The sequence below is a fragment of the Daphnia carinata genome, chromosome 6 (genome assembly GCF_022539665.2).
Source record: "Daphnia carinata strain CSIRO-1 chromosome 6, CSIRO_AGI_Dcar_HiC_V3, whole genome shotgun sequence".
Taxonomy (NCBI): domain Eukaryota; kingdom Metazoa; phylum Arthropoda; class Branchiopoda; order Diplostraca; family Daphniidae; genus Daphnia; species Daphnia carinata.
In genome coordinates, this window is record NC_081336.1 from 7369991 (window position 1) to 7384865 (window position 14875).

Here is a 14875-nt window from a genome sequence, read left to right on the forward strand (position 1 = left end):
AAGCCAAACCTGGGAACAATAAAAGAGGCCTAATTTTTTTAAAACAAATTGCAACTTTTGACAAAACGATTCTTTTTTAAATTGCCTAACCTTGTGAATGCCATTGTAATATTATGATAAATAGATAAACGATCTTGGTTTAAATGTTTGAAAAATAATTTCCCAATTCATTAGAAGAGAAAAAAAGGTGAAAGAACAGTAGCATATTAATCGTGGAAAACCAATTAATCAAAAGTCCCATTTAACAAAAAAAAAAAAAAAAAAGAAAATGGCGACAGTCACTCCATTGAAAGACAAAAAACTGACTTACCCTAATTTTGTTGTCATGGGGTTTCTTGTTCCATACTCGCACTGTTTGAAGATCAGCACACAATTTCAGATGAACGTAAGTTATTTGTTTCATACAAAATTTGAATTACTTTTTTAAAAACGTCTGCACTTTGTTTCTTTCACTTTAATGTGTACACGAAAAATGTGGGAAACATGTGCACCACGTGTTGCCGAAACAGAAAAATTGCGAAACGGTTTTTGGCATTCTTAGGTTACATACCCATATCAAAATTTTCGTAATAAATATGCATTAAAAATTATCATGAAATTATTAAGGCTTTTTGAAATGATTGAGGCCATTTTAATTGAAGAAAAATGGAATATGTAGAAATATGGAGTCTTTATCAAGCAACCATCACAACGAGATACATGGTATCCATGGCGTCACCTCTATTGAACTGATGAAATGTCTATCTATTGTGCATGACTTTGAACACGCGACAGGAAATAGATCTTGTGTTCGTCTTTTGTTTTAATTTTTTTCCCACTAAGGTTTAATAGGGTGGGAACATCGTTGCCAGTTCACAATGTAACAATCGTTTTTCTATTTCATTTTTCTTTTAATAATCACAATCACTCAGAAAGTGAAATTGAAAATAACATATTCGTATTCATATATTATTCGTACTTAAAATTGAAATATTAACTCGCACGGTAAAAAAGTAAAACTTGTACAAACGCCGTCTGTCGGGCATTGCAATAAGCTTAGCTCAGTATTTCGACCATCAACCGGATCGAACGTTTCAGATCAATCCTGGATTTCCTCGCGTCGACATGTGAGTTGTAGGTATTTACTTTGTCGTTTTTTTGGGTTTTTGCTGTTCATTTTCATTGTCGTATGTTAATAGCTTTGGTTGACACCTGTTTGTAAACGTTTTAAATTTACGTCGATGTAGTTACGTAGAATTAATAAAATATTTTTGGAATTAGGAAAATGTAAGATTATGCCAAGGGGAATTTCTTGGTTGTGATGGTGGTGATTGTGGTCTACATAGTATATTATTATTAATTACGTGTGATTTGTGGGAAAATTTGCTTCGTGCGTGTGCCATCCGATAATTAAAATAACTTTTGATCAGCAGGATGACGGTGGATAACCGTTGGTTGCACTTTGGCAGCGCATGTTGATCGTCCGACCCATGGTGTTACACCGCCTCGTGGGTGATTCGAAAATGTATTGGATCATCTTTCCTTTTTGAATGCTCATTACTAATGTTTTAAGTTTCATTTTTTAGGGCAATAAACGAGCCTCAGCTATGTTCCAGCTTTAGATAACAGCAAAGACAAAATACCAAGTCCTCGTAAGCGATTAACCCACGCCGCCTTCAATCCCCTTAAACTGACAAGGTTTACCACCTCTTTGACTTCTCTCACCGATACTGATACCGGGGAGGGTCGTATTAGAGTTCGTTTTTATTGTAACAGGTCAGTGCAAGAAAAGGTGTTTTCGAATCAAATCGTTTTTCTAATTGGAAATTTATATTTCAGCTTCTTGAACGGAGTGAACTGCAAATGGGCAGGGGAAGCAAGAATGCCGTTAAAGTCCAACTGTATAGTGAAATATGAAAGCACGTGGAAAAAGGCAAGGAATTGAAGACAAATCTTGTAGTATGTTCCATTAAAACTTGACAAACTAGTATTTCAGCCTTGATTATAAATCCCTGCACAATTATTTTAAGTTGAGATAGTGGAATGTTTGTGACAAGCAGGTACCTTTTAAAGCAAATTTTATAATTCGAAATAACTTTCCTTTTATAGACAAGTCGAGGTGAATTTACTTACAACTTAAAAGATGCCCAGGAATGTTGTCTTAATATGCTGAAGATTGCAGGTTATAGGTATCTCATCCTATTTTTCTATTCTTTATTTGTTACTTTCATTATGCAAATTGTTAGCAATTATTAATTAAAACTTTACATATGACGTGAATTTAGCTCAACACATTTTTTTCCACAGGTCACTGAAATGGAATACAAATTAAAGAGCTGGGAACCTCATCGCTCTCCTCGTTCACCTAGTTTCTACATTTTTCAGTACGGATATATGATGTACATGAGATTGTTTCCCCGACAAAATGTTTTCACTCATTTTGACCTAACTAAGGTATGTCCTTTCATGTTTGAAGTTTTTTATCACTTTACTTTTGTTGCATCTGATTTTTAGTACACATTACAGTTTAAGTAAACAATCTTTTAGAAGGTACATTTAGAAAACTTTCACAACCTAAATAATTTTAGTTTTTTTTTTTTCTGTTAAACATGGAAAAAAGCCGTATGCTGTACTTTATTTTAATATATTTGACTCCTTTATTAGGGAGATTATGACGAGGCCTTAGAGTGGCCATTTATTTTGATACGCCGAGTCTATTCTTGACCAAGCATCTCCATTTCAAGACATAGTTTCAAGAGTTTGGGATCCAAAGGTAATTAAAAATTCAGGCAAAGTTAATTATCTGGCTTTCAACGACAGCATTATAGCACACAGGGAACCTCGTACGTTTTGTCCATATGCCAACAAGTGTCATTCGGTTTGGCGCATTAACGAACATACAACAATACATACTCTAAAAAATTTTATTTTTTCTAATTTTTCCATTTCTCAATATGTGTAGGAAAAAATCCTCATTCTTTTTCGGAGATTTGGTTACTGGTTCAAGGATTTCGGTTACTGATTCAAGATTGCCGGGTATAGGTATCTCATCCATTTTTTCTATTCTTTATTTGTTACTTTCATTATACAAATTGTTGACCCACCAGAAAAAAAAAATCCAGCCCTTGACTATTGACGATGAAAAGAATCCAAAGACAACCACTGCCCTTTTTTTACAACTAAAGATACGTCGTAAATTTCCTGAAGGAAAATTTGCTTAGACTTCCCAATTTACCTGCACGTGAACATCTGATGGCGTTACAAGACGGTAAGACCAAGCGCGTAGACTAACAAATGTTATCATAATTCTGTGTTTTTCATGCAGTAAAGCCATCGAATATCGTATAGCTGGGGAAAAAGCTGTTTTTGAAAAACATGAAACGGAAACAAGGCGACAGTCCGATAGTCACAGATTTTGACGTGATATTTTTTTGTCTATACTTATGCTGTCGAAGTCATTCTTCACATTTGCTGAAACAGGAACCAGATTTAATTACATAATCTTTTAAACAGGTTTCTGTGGATAGTGCTTGGGGAATAGAAACCACATTAGACGTAAACGAATCAGATGACCTGATGCTGTTGCAAATGCAAATAATGCAGAGTTACATTTGTGTACCATGTACGTGTATACCATTAGCTGAGCATCGTAGAACTAAAGTATCATTAAAGATTTTCATTTTTTAGATATCCGTTGAAATATTAATTTTCTTTCAGTTTTGTAGGTGTCGTTAAGATAAGCTGTTCACTCTGCGTTGAAATGGTAAAGGTGAAAATTGCTAATAATAGCGTTTAAAAATAATATTTGGGGTCAGCTTATGATTTCATATTTTGGTTGGTTTTCGTAGATTGGATGCAATTGGGTCATGTGCAGTCATTGTTGGAAGTGGTAATCAATGCTTTATAAGTATTTTGACAAGGAATATGTACTAATTCTTGTTTTTTATTCAATATAGATGGAAGATTGTTACGGAACGGGAAAGAAGCGGATGGTAGGAGTTGGCTGAGTGACCGAAATTCTTCTATATTTAATTTTCTCACGTTTACCGTTTATAAAAAAACATTATGTATTGGTTTCATTGTTTTCCTGTATTCAGTGACTAGAAAATCGCTAAGGTGTTTTTTGGAAAGGGGGGAGGGGAGGGTTTGTAAAGGCTTATGTAGGGCTCAATCTCGGTGCATCAATGTACTTATTATTAAAGTAACTTATTTCCAGAAGATTCTGACGCCACTAACATGTAATGTATGTATAAACAATAAAATCTATTTTGAATAAATTCATTTTTATTTATTATCCAATTTTTATGAAAATATTTTTTTAAATTTTTCGCCGGAATTTTTTCCTGAAAAATTTTTTTCGCCGGGAATTTTTTTTCCGAAAATTTTTTTGCTGGAATTTTTTTTTTTTCTGGGTGGATTTTTTTGTTTTTCCGAAATTTTACACATTTTCGCTAAATTTCAACAAAATTCATTAAAATCGAGACGACGTCCATGTGGGATTCGAACCTCAGACCTCTGACTTATCACGCCGCTACTCTACCGTTGAGCTACGACTCACATACTATAATACTTTGGATCTTCTACATAATCCAAAATCGACGTTAACACTTAGAAAATTCTTGAAGTGCCGTTTCGGTGATGCAGGGTCCAGTCATTGCTCAACGGACGAGCGATGGCCTGGAAATTTGACAGTGCATCCATCGGATGTCTGCCTCGGTATCCCACTTGAAGTGGCCACGTGGTGGTCTGCAGGAACTAGCCTTAGCTGTCCTGGGAACTCAACGGCGTACCCCTTGCATCCCTGCCAGGTACCCCACTCCAAGTGGCCACGTGGTGGTCTGCAGGAACTAGCCTCAGCTATCCTGGGAACTCAAGGGCATATCCTTTGCATCCCTGCCAGGTAACCAAGTGGCCGTACGGGAAACCATGCCCAGGTGCCCACATCATAGCACCTGCTATGATGTACCAGCAGATGTCTCTCTCTAAGGGGTCACATGGTGGTTTAGGAATTCATTACTACCAAGTATTAGCGATAATAAATTTTATCATAAAATTACACCACATTTTATACATCTTCTTATGAACCCGTACGGGAATCGAACCCAGTACTTCCGGCATTCTATGCCGATACACAACCATTGCGCCATGATTCACACAATATCTATCGCCTTTTTCGCATATAATTTTAAGACAACTTTTTGCACTTAGAAACATTTTGTAGAATGGTTCTAGGTAAATTGATATTTTATTTTGGGCTCCGTCAACAATAAAGTGTAACAATTTTTTAAATAACACGTCACGTATAAGTTAAACGCAACATGAGGTTTGAACTCACGACTTCCGTAATGTGAAGCAGACACTCTACGTTATGACCACTGTACTTCGTATGACTGTTGTATTATATGTTGATTATATTATATACTCAACGTACAAGTCGACTAAATTTTAGAAATTAGAACGCATTTATCACCTTTGGCATAACCTGGGGTTTGAACCCAAGGTTTTGGAATTCTGATACAAACGCCCTACCTCGTGTCTATGTACTTGATACAGTTGCAGGAGTCAGCTGGTAGGCCGACGGCGACAGCCTATACAGCATTGTCATGTCATACCTTTTCGATTCTTACACTTTTCACTGTCAATATTGCAAAATTAGTTTGATTCTTTTTTTTTATAATTCTTGAGTTGGAAAAATTTTTAGTAATGAATTTTTCTTCACATTTTTCTCTTCGTAAAAATAAACAAGTGGCAACTGCTTTTTCAACGTTTGTTTGATATAAGACAACAATTCACTATTGGTGTATTCTGGCATTCGTTCTCAACTTCAAAAGTCAAGGGGATGGCGTTCACAGCGTTTTTGGTGTGTTTCTTTTTTTTTCGTCACTTGTTACCAAATAACAAGCAATACAAGCAATGGGGAAAAGGGAAGAAGAACATGGGGCGTGATAGCAAGTAAACTTCTCTTTTCTTCTTCAGCGACATCTGTTGGTATCTTTTACGGAAGCGCGAAAATAAATTTAAAAAAACAAACAACACCCAAAAACGAGGGAAAACAAAATAAAAAAAAAAACCCTTGTTTGATAAGAAGAACAAAACAATTCCTGGAAATTTCCGTGATGTCATTCAACGTGAGAGCTAAGTCCTGATCGTGATATAACAGGTATTTAACATGACTCTTTTTTGTAGCCGTAATGGGATGCTTTCAACAACAAAAAAAAAACGAGCCATGCATGGTGTTTAAAAGACATCGATACACAGACAAAAAAAAAGCTATTTTATTGATTTTACGGTGGATTTCTTTTTTTGCTGCTTGATTTATGGTAAACTCTTTCGCTTCACCATATTTGGAAATAAATTAATTAAAAAGCGATACAACGCTAGCATTATTAATTCACTTGTTTTTTTTTCTCGCAGAATGAAATGATCAATATTGATAAACGAACAAATGGCATACAGATGAAAGAAAAAAAGATGTTTCTTCTTCCATTTTGAAGGAACACGCACAAAAAAAGAATTTGTTTAAATAAAACGGGATGAGGTGGAAAAAAAAGTTTGGAATCGGGGGTAGACAATTAAGATTGTATACTTTCGAATTGTGATAATAATAATGATAATATTAATAGTAATAATAAAGAGCTTCACGATGCAATCGCTGTGCGCGACGGGGGGAAAAAGGAATAATCTCGTGGCCTACTTTTTAACTTTAATTCCAATTGAAGAGAGGGATGGGAGGGGGAAGGGGTATAAATTCGAACAACGACCCATATAAAACATGCCGACAGGCTCGGAGGCAAAAAGGAGAGAAAAATAAAGATGGAAAACGTATATCAACAAAAGAGTAGACACGCCACACACACAAACAAAAAATTAAACGAGGAAAAAGACACGAAAATGTGAAAGAAAGAAAGAAAAAAAAAAAAGACAGATATAATATAGAAAACCTCCATAGCACTATGTCGTTATTTTTGTTACTTCTGCTCTTGCTGCTGCTAGTTCAAACAACAACCACCACCGAAAAAAAAAACTAGGGAGGATAGACAACTTGACGGAAATTCACAAGAGCCCGAAAAAAAAAAAAAAAAAAAAAAAAAAATCTCCCCGCACACCTGCTGTACATGCGTAACATACACACACACTGGGACTGGCTACATTTGTTTTAATTCTTATTTTAATTGTTTTCGTATTTCTACTATCAGATCTTTAAAGCGTCTCCCTTGGACACAGTGGAATGTTTGCCTTCATCAGCCTTCTCCTTTCTCGAATCGAATTAACTTTTAATTGCGCAGGGGAGCGAGGAAGAGCGATTTCTATAGTACCGAATATAAGGGGGAAAAATTAAAAAATAAGAAACTTAACAAGATTCGATTTTTGAAACTTCCGAATCAAGCAATGATGAAGGGAGATGGGAAAAAAACGATATTTTTTTGTTTTTTTTTTTCAATTAAAGGGCGCCAAATGGATCGAGCTGCTGATTGGCAGCCGGGCGGATACTAGAACCCATAGGCATGCCCGGCTGAGTCATGGCTCCCATGGCGAAAGGACCACCGGCGCCAGAGGAGGGTCCAGACATCATTCCCGGCCTGATACCCGAAACCATGGCAGGCTGTGTTTTAAACCAAATAAAATAAATAAAACTCAACAATCCCCCCTGAAAAAACAAAAAAACAAACAGAGAACACAAAGTGTCATGTCTTACGTTCATCGGTTGGTTGGCGGCATATGGGGCCGTCATGCCCGTCATCGGCGCCATGGGAACCATCGGTCTGTAAGCCATTTGACCAGCTTGCATAGTCATCGGCGCGCTCGCCATAGGCATACCCATCATGGGTTGTGGATTCCACTGGCCAGCCACTGGTTGTTGCGGCTGAACAGGGGCGCCAGTTTTGTTAGCTGCCGCTGGGCCAGTATTCCACTGGCCAGTTCTACGCAAGCAATGAAGAAAATGGACTTTAAATAGCAACACTTAAAAAAAAAAAAAAAAAAAAAAAAAAAAAAAAAGAACAAAAACCGTACTTGGGTGCTGCTGATTTGTTGATGGTAAGGTTCATGGCCAAGCTAGCCAGACTTGAATCCAAGTCTCCCGTCAAGACTTTATTGCTAGTGTTGGTCGCTGGCTTGGCGGCAGTCGCTTGAGGACCAAGTGCAACACCGCCGGCCATGCCTGACGGTTGCAACAGGTCACCAAATGCATCAAAACCTTTAAAGGATACACCGAAAAAAAAGTAGGGGAAGAAAACACAAGAACATAAATCAATTTTTAAAAAATGATCCACCACATTCGCAATCGTTTTGAGGTTAAAGGACAACATGATCAGCGTGCTGGATCAACTCTTTTCACAGAGAAATAGAGCGTTTGGAAGAAACAGCACCTTTAGCTGCTTGTTTAGCTGGAGAAGCGCTACCCTCTGCCGGAGCAGGAGCGCTGGTCGTGTTAGAAGAAGTCGAGTCCATCGAGAGAAAATCGAAACCGTCCACCAGATTCTCGATGGCCCGAGCTGGTAGGGGCGAAGAGCCGGAAGAAGCGGGAGCGAGAACAGAACCGACACCGACAGATTCGATACCGTACAAGAGATCGCCCATATTAGTAGCAGCGGAAGGAGGAGGAGGACGGGGCGGAGGAGGGTGATGGGCCGGAGAGGATTGCGGAATGCCGAACGGGTTAGCCACGGCGCCGTCGGAAACTTTTTTTTGTGTTTTGGTTTTTGTTTGGTTTTTGTTTTTAACGTGGGCACAACCGACAAGGACAAGAGATTAGTAGAAAATACGATAGACAAAATATTAATACACCAAGCCACGAAGGGAAAAAGAAAAGAGACGATTGAAACTAGCGCTACTTCTAATCAACTCACCATTAGTCGATCCGTTAGCAGACGCACCGAATGCCGTGGCGAATGAATTGTCCGTAGCGAAATGACCAGCTCCGAAACCGTTTTGCGAAGGACCGGTCGCCCACGTGTTGGTTTGCGTTGGCATGGCGGGAATGGGTGGCGCACCTGTCGGCGAAGCGAACGGATTCGCGGCCAATTGGAGCAAATCGTCCGAGGCCTTGTGCGAAGAATCGTAAGCCGATTGGGCCGTGTGTGACGTGCTGCCATCCACATCACTGCCAAACAAGTCGAGGATCGGCTGCTGCGTTTGAGGTGCAGCTCCTGTTTTTACGTCAAGAATATAATATAAATAAAATTCCTTTCAATTCATAATAAAAACACCTACCCCCACTGGCTGCTGATGGAGGTGTTGCTGATGTTGGGGAACTGAGAAACGGATTGGTGCTTTTCTTATACTGGTTCATAGCCGCCTCTTCTTCAGCCAGCGCTTGGCGTTTCAAAGATTCGTCAATCTGTTCCGCGTTAGCTGCCATCGCACCATTATGCTGCGCTAGGCTATCCAAAACAGGCAACAATTGAGTCTTTTGTGGAATATATGAGATGTCACAAATTTGTGCTGACCTAATGTTCGATGAAGAGCTCGTAGTCGGCTTCTTGCCTTCAAGGGTAGCCAAGTGGCCCTCTAGCGCTTCAAGTAAGCTGCTCGGTGCCTGCCAACGGAATGTGAAAGGAAATAAATACATAAAATAACTTGCACGTTATTGATCATTGTAAAAATGCAAGCCGTGGATACCCTTGTCAGATCGGGAATGTCGCCCTTATCGATGCCTACGTTTTCGGCCACTTTAAGAAACTCGGCAACGCGGTCCATCCTCACCAAAAACTTCTTGTAAAAGTCGAGAGCGTCTTTGCATTGCTTCTTGTTCATTTCAAAGTATTTTTCTGTTGATGAATTTTTTTTACGACGGGATGTAGGTCACCACCACATAAAAGAACAAAAAAAGAAGCGCTTATCAGTAAACGAATGAAAATTATTTTCACGGATGTGGTTTGTTTGACCGACCAAGGAGGTTGATAATGCCGTCGTTGTAGCAAGCAAAGAGGCGGATCAGATCGCGGAAGAGGAGCAGGAAGGCCGTGTTGACGACTCCGTTGGTCAGATCGTTGGCCGAACAGTCAAACTCCAGCAGGGCGTCAATCTGGCCTTGGAGAGCCGGTAGTGTTTTGAGCAGCTTGTCTGCCGGCATAGTGCGTAGCGTGCCATCTTCCTTTCTGGTGGCACCAAGTTAATAGACACGCACACGATGGGACAACAAAACGTGAGAACAATATTAACCAACATGCACAAGCACAAGCCCATTAATGCGAAAATTGTAAAGTGAAAAAACGAGTGTAGTGTGTAATAAAATATAAGTTCACTCACCCGCGCTTCACTTTGCAGAAGTCGAAGGCCACGGTCCGGTAGGCCAGGGCTTTCTCGTTCAGATACTTGGCGTAACGGCGGATGTACGGTGACATGTCGTAACCTTTTGGTGTGTGGTTATTTACAAGTTGAAGGAAGAATAAAAGTGCAAAGAAGGGGGTAGGATGGATGTTGGTATATAAAAAAAAATCATAAAAGTAAAAAAATACAAAAAAAGTTTAGAATAATGACATTCCATGAAAAAGCGATTGGAAAAATTAAAACCCAGAAAACCGATAGAAAAAAAAAAACAGCTAACACCCCGTTCAGGCAACTACATAGAATAGTATAAAGAAAGTAGGTGAGATGAAATGTTACATTACTTTTCTCCATACCTGTGGCTCCTAAAATGAATAGCAAATTGGCCAAATGGTGGACACAAAAATACCGTTAGTTTTTTAATAACAAGGGATGACAATGAGCAATCGTGAGAGGCGACGATTACTCTAGTTAGTATTCCAAATGACACGAACTAGTTCGTTGATTATAGAATTAAACAACACAACAGTAATTATAATTAGAAATTACAATCTTTTCTTACCTGCCACATTGCCCTTGTCGAGGAAGTTGTTTAGTTGGAAGCTGCAGTTACTTGAAGCCAGATACTGGGTAAATCGCTGCCAGATAAGGAAAAATATAGTGACATGCTAAATTAAACTTATAAATAGAAAATGCTGGTAAGATACCTCATTTCCATAACACATGAGGTGGTGGGTCGTGACCAGCGACTTGAAAACGACGACCCAATTGGAGTTTTGCGACCGCTCAATGAGCAGATTGGCCAACTGCGGAATGGAAACGTTCGGCTCGTTCGTACAATGCAGCAAATCTGGTGAATCGAAAACAAAAATCGAATTAATCACATCAACAAACATAATATCGATCGGCACGAGCAATGTAAACAAAAAGTAACCCTGGCACGGATTCCCCCCCATTATTGATGTCGGTTTCCACTTTCTACCCCACTATTACGACTCGAGACGATAAGTTGATACACATGATCTGTTTTTGTGTGATCGTCAGAACGTGATAGGAATTGAGTTACACTAGCTAAGGCCAACGTCGTTACTCGGTTTGTCCCCTTTTTAAAATAAGGGGCGTCTGTGGGTGAAAACCGATAATGCATATAGAAATTCCAAACGCCCCTCTTCATTATCGAACGGGACTGGCACACTCCACGTTTCCTCAGTCCGTTCAAAGAAAGGCGATGGGCGGCTCACGATGCGCGCTGATGTTTAGGGGGTGACAAAACGGATCGATATCCAGTGCAGCGCAAAAAAATGATTGGACTAGTTGGGAACGTATGAAAACCGGAAATTTTTCACATTTATCTGTGTTAAAGCTCTTCACACTTAAACCTGTTTCTTTTCTTGCTACACCAATATTAAAAATAGCCAGAAATCATACTGCTGAGTAACAGCAAGCACTTTCTGAAGGGCAATGTTTATATCTGTGCAGTGAGTCTGTAACAGTAGAAGCTTGCATTCAACGAATTACTGGGCAATTGATCTTTTCTGGGAACTATCAATCAATTCAAGTTTACGCAATGAAAACAACTCATGCCTTCGCTTATAATAGAACCCATTGTGATAAACAATCTGAGGGATAACAGAAACAAGACATTTCTGAAGCCAGTAAGAGGGAAAGTTATAATAAATCTTTGAACCAAAACAAATACTTACAATCAAGATGTTTTTTCTTTGGTCCTATGACTTCTTCTGTGGTGGCTTTGCAAACGGCTTTTGCCAGCCCTTGGCCGGCAATAGAGTGACGTGCCGCCAACAACCGATCGCTTATTGTTTGACCGGACATTTTCGCCGAGAAACGGTGAAACGAAACGCCGATAAAAATTGAAGAGAAGACTAACTTCAGGGCAGGAATGAAATGCCTTCACTTCTCTCACGTGAACACGTCCAACAGTCTCAGCAAAAAATCACACGATCAATTCAGAGGGGGTTCTGAGCCCAACAGCAATGTATGATCTTTTCCCTTACCCAACCAGACGTCAATGACAAAAATGCCCCAAACGTCACAAGAAAAGATGGCGGGATGCCATTTCCAAAAGTTCTAGTTGTTTCCCTAAACACACATGTGATTCCAATATGCATTGAAAACGCACATTTTCCCGCAAATCAACTACCGCACTCGGTTATTTCGATCACGTAATTTACACGGAAAGTTCATGCATTTTTTTGTTCAGATTTAACAGGAAGACTGTATCGGCATTCATACAATGTTCTACTTCTGACTCCTGAGTGATAATCGCCTTTGGGGGGAAAAAAGAAAAAAACAAAACAATCAAAAACAGCTGTATCTTGGCGAACGCATGTCGACCAAAATTCCAAAACAAACCAAGTGTCGTAAATCAATAGATATGAAGTGATCGGGTGCCTCATCCTGATGGTGATCAAAAATGGCGATTGCACTCAGAAGTTCCCTTGCAACCAAGGTGCCTTTACTGAATTGGTTATTTAGTTTTTAATACTAATATGAACTGCCCATACAGGTTTTGCAAGCTCTGAGAGGTGTTAGCAATGTTGATATCTTGCCAATAGAAAGTCAGCTTGTGAGTGCCTTGCAAATCAATCCAAATTCAGCCAAAAATCGAATTGAATTACAGCTTCCTCTCTATACTGTAGTTGGACAGAAAAAGAATCATGTTGAAAAAAAACTTATGTTTCTGCAAGGAAGTGAAATTATTGAAAAATTTGAAACAAATGATTCAGTTACTGGGATCTCTCTGTCTCCACCTGAGTCAAAAATTCATTTTTTAAATTTTCATCTTGACATCAGTTGCTATTGCCGCAATTTGCTGTCAGACATTTTAGGAACCAATGAAGAAGATTATGTTTCCGGGAAGCTGTTTTCTCTGCCTAAAGACCAAATTATTGTTGAATTTAGTTCTCCTAACATTGCCAAGCCTTTTCATGTTGGTCATTTGAGATCAACAATTCATGGAAATTTCCTATCAAATCTATTCATTGCCCTAGGTCAAAATGTCAAGCGGCTTAACTATCTTGGTGATTGGGGTACCCAATTTGGGCTTCTCCAGTTTGGGCTTGACCAGGGCTGGTTTAGCTGGGAAGAGATTTCGCAAAATCCTATACGTTCGCTACTGGAGATATACGTGAAAGCTAACACTATGGCCGAGAAAGACGAAAACGTTGCTGCCAGAGCACGTGAGTTGTTCCAAAGGCTAGAAAGTGGTGACGAAGACCTGTCGAAAAATTGGAGAGAAATTCGAGAGTTCACCGTGACAGAACTTCGTCAAACTTATGCCCGTCTTGGCGTTAAATTTGACGAATTCAATTGGGAATCTCAGTATGGGATCAAGGACTTGAGCGCTGTCTTGTCAATTCTAGAGAAATCTGGACGCCTTATAACAAAAGCTGAAGGAACAAAAGTCGTTCGTCTAAATGACCAAAGAACAGTTACGTTGGTCAAAAGTGACGGTTCAAGTTTATACCTAACACGAGACGTGGCCGCAGCTATAGACCGATGGAACCGTTTCCCTTTTCGACGGATGTTTTATGTTGTAGATAATGCTCAATCCGACCACTTTGTAGCATTGAAAAGTCTTCTCAGTTTTATGTGTCATACTTGGGCAAGTAACATAGAACATGTGAAGTTTGGTCGTATAAAAGGCATGTCCACCCGAAAAGGAACGATCGTTTTCCTAAGTGATTTACTTGATGAAGCACACGCAAGAATGAAAGCAAAACAAATTGCCAGCCCAAATACAAGAGTTGCAGTTGAAGAAAATCCTGAAATCACTGATATATTGGCTATATCCGCAGTAGTCATTAACGATCTCAAGCAGCGCAGGCAAAGAGACTACACTTTTAATTGGGACGATGCTCTTCAGGTAAATACAGTATAAATGCTATCCGCTTTATTATGCAATACCTTTCTTTATTTGTAGGATAAAGGAGATACCGGCATTCGCTTGCAGTATACACATTCCCGACTGCACAGCCTAGAGAAAATGTGCGGCGTGAGTCTACCTGAAGAACTTCTCAGCCTGAATACTAATTTAATTCAAGAACCTGAATTGATCACTGTGATGAGGGATTTGGGAATGTTCCATCAGGTGTTACAGGATTCCTACAATCAACTCGAACCGTGTGTTCTAGTTAGATATCTTTTCGATCTAAGGTAACTCTAATCATCTACTGAATGTTTCTTTACGGCCACATTCCCAATTCTCTTTCTTCAATAGTCATTCGCTTGGCGTAGCGCTGAAGACCATGCCTGTTAAGAATCAAGAAGAAGAATTGGCTCAAATCCGTTTAGCAATATTTTCTGCATCGAAACGCATCCTGAGTATCGGCTTGAAAATCCTCGGTGTGCAACCTCTTCAGCAAATGTAAACCTGCCAACTGACCTTAGTCACGCCGTTAAACGCTACCTCACGTGTTTCTTGGTGTTACATACTTACGTTACAATCAATACTGCCTCTTTGATTGAATTGAAAACCAGCTATTTGGAGCTTGATGGAACTATCACTTCTGAACATCGAGGCACATGCAGCATGCTTTAAATTAAATCCATTGAAGTAGAAGTTGTTTGATCCATTAACCACTAAGGCGAGGCCGCATCTTTAGTT

At 39.3% G+C, this 14875-nt stretch overlaps 2 protein-coding genes and 1 long non-coding RNA gene across 16 annotated transcripts; 2 read left to right on the forward strand and 1 right to left on the reverse strand.

The window, feature by feature from the left end:
* The first annotated feature begins 1073 nt into the window (after positions 1-1073).
* On the forward strand, positions 1074-4256 carry LOC130702072 (uncharacterized). 14 transcript variants are annotated; one of them, XR_009421146.1, is made up of 15 exons: positions 1080-1113; positions 1410-1504; positions 1566-1755; positions 1819-1942; positions 2094-2168; positions 2287-2433; positions 2644-2752; positions 2808-2857; positions 2942-3021; positions 3087-3247; positions 3305-3399; positions 3493-3639; positions 3697-3742; positions 3828-3868; positions 3936-4256. It is a non-coding gene; the product is annotated as an uncharacterized LOC130702072 (long non-coding RNA). The 14 variants fall into 14 exon arrangements; XR_009421151.1 differs by having other exon boundaries at positions 2942-3015; XR_009421148.1 differs by lacking the exon at positions 2808-2857 and having other exon boundaries at positions 1074-1106; positions 1413-1504.
* A 2284-nt stretch (positions 4257-6540) lies between these two features.
* Positions 6541-12269, reverse strand: LOC130702037 (phosphatidylinositol-binding clathrin assembly protein LAP-like). The gene is made up of 14 exons (XM_057523705.2): positions 11952-12269; positions 10956-11098; positions 10811-10886; positions 10593-10613; positions 10231-10333; positions 9871-10079; positions 9601-9749; positions 9429-9517; positions 9193-9362; positions 8829-9128; positions 8349-8660; positions 7993-8176; positions 7676-7901; positions 6541-7582 (listed from the first exon to the last, which is right to left on the reverse strand). Exons 1-14 carry the CDS (start codon positions 12079-12081, stop codon positions 7421-7423), a joined length of 2274 nt encoding a protein of 757 aa, XP_057379688.1. The 5' UTR covers positions 12082-12269; the 3' UTR covers positions 6541-7420.
* A 165-nt stretch (positions 12270-12434) lies between these two features.
* On the forward strand, positions 12435-14805 carry LOC130702040 (probable arginine--tRNA ligase, mitochondrial). Its single transcript, XM_057523708.2, has 4 exons — positions 12435-12718; positions 12776-14134; positions 14192-14424; positions 14489-14805. The coding sequence occupies exons 1-4, from the start codon at positions 12683-12685 to the stop codon at positions 14637-14639; spliced, it is 1779 nt and encodes a 592-aa protein (XP_057379691.1). The 5' UTR covers positions 12435-12682; the 3' UTR covers positions 14640-14805.
* Positions 14806-14875: the final 70 nt, after the last annotated feature.